At 36.9% G+C, this 6777-nt stretch overlaps 1 protein-coding gene across 1 annotated transcript; it reads right to left on the reverse strand.

The window, feature by feature from the left end:
- Positions 1-652: 652 nt before the first annotated feature.
- LOC107826573 (geraniol 8-hydroxylase-like) lies at positions 653-3445 on the reverse strand. Its single transcript, XM_075256907.1, has 3 exons — positions 2762-3445; positions 2197-2481; positions 653-1339 (listed from the first exon to the last, which is right to left on the reverse strand). Exons 1-3 carry the CDS (start codon positions 3356-3358, stop codon positions 734-736), a joined length of 1488 nt encoding a protein of 495 aa, XP_075113008.1. The 5' UTR covers positions 3359-3445; the 3' UTR covers positions 653-733.
- Between the last annotated feature and the right edge of the window lie 3332 nt (positions 3446-6777).

Below are 6777 nucleotides of genomic sequence, written 5' to 3' on the forward strand. Positions count from 1 at the left end.
AGAGGCGAATCTATATTGGAATTTAGAGTTCACACGAACTCAATATTTTTTTTTGCAAAACCCTGTTTATGTTAAGAAATTTACTAAATATCTATGAATATTTGATTGTGAATTCATACATTATTATATATTAACTTGAGATCATGGTAGGAACTTATAAAATTAGATTCTGAATTCGCTTATGGCTATTCTACCAAAGACTTTCTTGTTCCTTTTTTATTTATAATTTTAAATATATAACGTATGGTCATAGATATTCTACAAAGATACTCAATTGGTATAGTTTCTAAAGCTTCTTGTGTTTCATTATTATGTGAAGGAAAAAAGGGAGAAAGAGAACTAGGCAAGAACTCAAACAAAACAACATATATAAGAATGTAATGTACATAAGTCTTTTTTTCGGTTTCCCACCCGGTATTCAGTACACATATTGGAGCCCGACTAAATTCGGATTCGCACTGGAAAGTCCCACATTAGGAGGTAAAGCGTTTTCTAACAAAGGCGATTCCACACCCAGGGCTCGAACCCGAGACATCTGGTTAAGAATGAATGTGTACATACCACTCCACCACAACCCTTATTGGTATGTACATAGGTCGTTGGCATTTGAACATTGCTACATTTATGAGGAAAATGATGTGGTACAACAATCTCCTCTTCTAATCATCATAACCTTCTTATTTTACTGTAATAATCACAAGAATTATTTAAAGTAATAATACAATACGATACTCTAAATCGGGGATGGGATAGCCCGCAAAGGATGAGCTATCGCTAAGGTGATACCAAACTTCTCCTCCATATCTAAGTCTTTTGGTGCAATTCCTGGCTCAAGCTTCCAAGTGAAGGAATTCAATAGCGAGCCCAACATTACCGGAACCATTCTTAATGCCAGTGGTAAGCCAGGGCATATTCTTCGACCAGCACCAAACGGAATCAATTCAAAATCTTGCCCTCGCATATCCACATCCGAACTCCAAAACCTCTCAGGTTTAAACACTAAAGGATCCTCCCAAGACGTAGAATCTCGACCAATTGCCCACACGTTGACTAGTACCTGTGACCCTTTCGGGATGATATAGTCACACATTTCAACATCCTGCTCCACTTTACGCGGGATTAAGAACGGAGCGGGTGGGTGCATTCTTAAGGTTTCTTTGATAATGCATTGCAAGTATAGGAGTCGAGAAACATCAGCTTCTTCTACTAGTTTTCCTTTTCCAATGACTTTTGCAAGCTCAGCTTGTGCTTTTTCCATTATTTCTGGTTGTCTAATTATTTCTGCCATCGCCCATTCTAATGTGCTTGTGGTTGTATCAGTCCCCGCACCAAATAGGTCCTGTAATATTTGTATCTCAAAGTCAAAGTAGATAACAACTTATAGCCTACTAATTAGGTGAATACAATATAATGCAAGAGGAAAGAGAGATAGCTATCAATATTTATTAAAAAAATAAAATAAATTACAGTAATAATAAAAAGAGATTATAATAGATCACTGCACAATTCACCATAACAAACAAGCTGACATATACAGTAAAAAAATTAGAACATTTTAAACAAGTAGATCATGTTCTCTTACCCGATGAATACAAGTACCTATACACATGGCCGGAGCTAGAAATTGAAGGCGGGTACGTTAAGCCGAACCCATAAACTTTAGTTTAGACTCTATATTTATCCTAAGATATTTAATATGCAAATATTATTAGTAACTTAAAAATATATAGAATTTTGAACCCATATATAAACTTCAAATTCTGGCTTCACATAATCTTTTTATACATGATAAATTGAAGTCGAAAACTGATAAACAAATCAAGATCATTGTCAATCCAACCGTTCAAATATGTAATAAGCCCGATTATTTTTAATTTCTAAATTAGAGGAAAAATAGGGTCGATTAAACATATTTTACTAGCCGAGAGTCACATGCATATGTTTTGATCATTTTAATTTTTTTTCTTTCTTCTTTTTATGGGGTTTGGAGATCTAGAACACGCGGGGGGGGGGGGGGGGAATAACTTGGTAGGTATCATAATTTAAAACCTCTAAAATGTAAAATAATTTTATTAGGAGATGTATACCTAAATAGTCGGATTTTTCTAGCATGTATACATAGATAATATATGGTTATACACATATTATACATAGATTATGCATATTTTATACATGATAAAGGAGAAGAGAACGAACCAGAATCATAGACTTGATGTGATTATGATTGATCTCCTCAGGGTTTTCTTCGCTGATATAGAGAAAATCTTCCAAAACATCACTCTTTGCACTGCTAAATCTACTCTTTTCCTCCAATCGCTCGTTGATCAAACCATCAAAAAGTTTTATCAACTTACCAAAATGAAATGTTGCACGACGCCTTATCCCTTGAGGATCAATCTTTTCGAGCAAAGGGAAAAAATCTACTAGGTTAGGCTTCCCAACCTCAGCCATAATGCCCCAAATCACATCCTTCAGCTCAACCTACAAATCCAAATAGCATAGTTAATGCACCCAGTAGAAATTTCTCCAAGGGTGTTCAAACTTGAAAGAAGCGAAAAAAATTTTCCGATAAAGGATGTTCAATATATGTTATATACCCCTAAAACTTGATTATATTTACCTATATACACAATATAATTTTTCGACGAAGGATGGTCTGACCACCCTTGATAGGCTGTAGCTTTGCCCCTGAATGTGCCGTTTAGTACACATAAAGTCAAAATGAGGGGTCGGGTTGTTACAAGTTATTGATCAGAATTACCTTTGAATCCGAAAAGGGGTCAGCCAAGTCCTTAGAGAAAAGGGTGTTGGACAACAAATTGAGGTTAGTCTTGAAAGCAACTTGACCTACATCTACAACTTCACCTTCTTGACAACATTTTGCACAATAAGCAAGCAATTCTTTCACCTTTTGAGATCTTAAATGTTGATTTGCATCAAGCCTATTGGAAGAGAGAAGGTTGGTGTTCAAGATTCGTCGAAGCGTTCGCCATTGAGGACAAACATGAAGCCATACTACGGAAAATTTGTAATGGTTATGAGCTTGTAGGGCATTAGGAATAAATCTAGTGGAAAATACTTGATCTTGATTTTTAAGGACTTGTTTTGCCATGGTTGAAGAAGAAATGACAATTGTAGTAATTTGGCCAAGTTTTAAACTCATAATTGGACCATAGATTTTTGCAAGATTGGCTAGTGATATATGAGGTTTTTGACCTAATAAGTGAAGGTTTCCAATAATTGGCCATGGTGTTGGCCCTGGTGGAAGTTTTTTGCTGCCTTTTCTGAGTATTTTTGATAGAATATAAAGAAAACTCAAGGCAAAAATTGATCCCAACACAAGTGTATAGTAATCCATTATGCCCCTCTCACAGTACCCTTTCTTCAACTTTGAAAAATGAAAAGATGCTTTAATTTCCTCTTCTGTGTGTAATAACCTAGAGGTGTGTGTGTTTGATTTGGATCGTGCATTTAATAATCAGCAAAACTGAAAATGGAAAAGTCAATCACTATCCCCACATTGCTAACAACTTTTATATAATGTATAACTACTAGTCTATTACTTTCTCTATCTCAAATTATCTGTCATATTTCTTTTCTACACGTCTTTGAAAAAATCTTAATTAGGAAGTGGTTTTGATTATTTTATCCTTTTTATGTCTTAAGATATAATTATAATTAAGGATAAAATGAGAAAAATATAATTTATTTTGTCTTGAACTTCTAAAAGAACAAACAACTTGAGACAACTATTTTTAAAAAGCACGACAGATGATATGAGACAGGGGGAGTAGTATTAAATAATAAATACCCCGTCCTTTTGGCAACAAGATAAAATCATTAGAAACAACTAGGAACTACAATATTATATATATAGTTTTATCTTTCTAGGGATAATATTTCCTGTTAAATAATGCCTTGCTCACACGGGCAAATCTAGAGGGGTGGAAGTGGATTCGGGTAAATCCTTTTCTGCGAAAAAATCACACTGTATATATTGTGATTTGACTTAAAATTCTTGCTAAGTTAAGAGAGTGGTAAGGTTCATAAAATAGGAAAAGAACATTAACCTTTACTGAAGTAATCAATAATGATTTTGAACATTAGCAAATGCAAACCTATCTTGTAAAGAGAGGGGTCATCGGTATCCTAAATGTTCGGCAAATTTTTTATATATTCATGTATATAATTTTAAAAAATATTGATATATTAGTCGTGATGCCTTATATACAAAACAAATTTTGATTGAATATAAATTAAAGTGCACATCGACCTTTAAATCCTAGGCTTATTAGTATATAGATGACTTACTCTCTCTCACCTTCTCGAAGATATGTATGTTAGAAAATTTGGGAGAGCAAGACAACACAAAAAAACACTCAAAACTTACAAAGAAGAAAGTGGAGGAAAGGATGATTTCTGTTCAACTTGACCTGCTACAAATGGCCAGGAATACATGGCTATTTATAAACATAATAACTAAGTCCACACCTCACATCTTTCAAGGTATATGGATGACACTGCTAGACATTATATCTTCCAAAGTACATGTCACGACCCGGATTTCCCACCATCTGGAGTCATGACAGCGCCTACTCGTAAAAGCTAGGCAAGCCACGAAATATAGAAAATTCTAACTCTTTCATTTTAATCCTTTTTAACAACTTGAATTTACAAGAAATCAACACTTTAAAAATTAACGATAAATAGAATAAGCGGAAGACTTAAACAGCTAAAAATAACCAAGCCAGTGCTACAATGCCAATATACTCCTCTACCCGGAACCTGGTGTCACAATATTCACGGACGGACTAAGATTTACTACAACCAATGTCTGAAAGGAATACGATCTATCTCGAAATCTAATGAAAACAGAGTACATAATGAAATAGAAGAGAACGCCGGGCCTGCGGACACCGACTACCTCGGGATCTCTGGCTGGACTGAAGGCTGGCTCCCCGAGTGCTACTGTCCAAAAGCTGTACCGGTATCTGCATATAGTGCAGAGTGTAGCATCAGCACAACCGACCCCATGTGCTGGTTTGTGCCTGGACTAACCCCGGCGAGGTAGTGACGAGGCTAGGACTAGACTCTAGATAAACCTGTGCAGTTATATAATATACATCGGAAAAATAAACAGGAATAAACAATTAACATGGGGAGGGGGGTACATGCTACGGGAAAATATCAAATCCAGCAGAAACTTAAGAGAACTATGAGAGAACAACTCAAGATCTACAACAAAACAATAATAACACTGTTGCGGCGCGCAACCCGATCCCTATCACTTAACACTATTGCGGCGTGCAACCCAATCCATTTATATCACTATTGCGGCGTGCAACCGATCCAATATAACATTATTGCAGCGTGCAACCCGTTCCATATATAGTATTGTTACAGCGTACAACTCGATCCAACATAATATTGTTGTGGTGTGCAACCCGTTCCATATTAGTATTGTTGCGGCGTGCAACCCGATCCAACATAACATTTATATACCTTTAGCAACAATCATACCAAGAGTCCCGACAAGGGATCAACAATGAGCTACACTATCCCGGTAAGGGATTCAACAGTAAAAGTAAATACGTCCCGGCAAGGGATCAACAGTTATAACCAATCTTAACCCAATTTCTACTCATCTCAGCTAACACCAATACTCAATCATAAGTAATTTCCACAAAAACACACTTAATCCTTGCTCAATATCGAGAATCATCAATTAAAGCATTCGTAGTACTATTTAAGAACACAAAATAAATTGCAATTTAAGACTCACGGTCATGCTCGACACCAACATATAGATACTCGTCACCATGCCTATACGTCGTACTTAACAAGAAGCAAATAGCAATTAGGACGCAACTCCTAATCCCTCAAGCTAAGGTTAGACCGAACATTTACCTCGAACTTCCACGACCAACTCAAGCCTCAAGCACCGCTTTTTCTTTCGAACTCGGCTCCAAATCAATTGTATCTAGACATAATCGACTTAATAACATCAACAAATGCTAAACAATCCAATTCCAATGCTTAATTATAGCTTTCTAATCATTCTTCCCAAAAGGTTAAAAATTGGCCCTGGGCCCGCTTGGTCAAAACACAAGGTACGTACCAACACCCGATCACTCATTCACCCACGAGCCAGAATATATAATTTGTTTTGGAATCTGACTCCAAAATGAGGTCAAATTCCCAAATAATCAAAAAGCTCTAACTCTACCCAAATCCCTAATTTTCTACCCTTAATCACATGTTTTAGGCCTAGAAATCTAGTAGGTGTTGATAAAAATGAAAGAGAACAAGTCAAAGACTACTTACCCAAGAGGTTATAGTGAAAAAGTTCTTCAAAAATTGCCCAAGAGGTGTGGAGAAGAAGAAGTTTGTGAAAAATGCGTTAAATCCCGTAATGCATTCTGTTTCTGGACTTTTAAAATAACTTGGCGGATTTGGTCATCGCGTTCACGACAAGCTCATTGCGTTTGCGATGAGTTAGGTCTGACAGATCTTCGCGTTCGCGGAGAAGTAACTCCTCGAGCCTTCACATTCGCATCCAGGTGGTTGCGTTCACATAGGTAGAAGTTTCCCTCCCCCTGGCCAGGCCATAAGCCTTCGCGTTCGCGATACTAGGCCCGCATTCGCGAAGGAAACCCCCCCAAAGCTTCGCATTCGCGACCTGGGTCCCGCGTTCGTGTAGAAGGAACTTTCCTTCAGCACAATTAACTCATCGCGTTCGCGAGGGTCCTCCCGTAAATGCGAAGAAGGAAATACTAG

The sequence above is a fragment of the Nicotiana tabacum genome, chromosome 7, assembly GCF_000715075.1.
Source record: "Nicotiana tabacum cultivar K326 chromosome 7, ASM71507v2, whole genome shotgun sequence".
NCBI lineage: Eukaryota > Viridiplantae > Streptophyta > Magnoliopsida > Solanales > Solanaceae > Nicotiana > Nicotiana tabacum.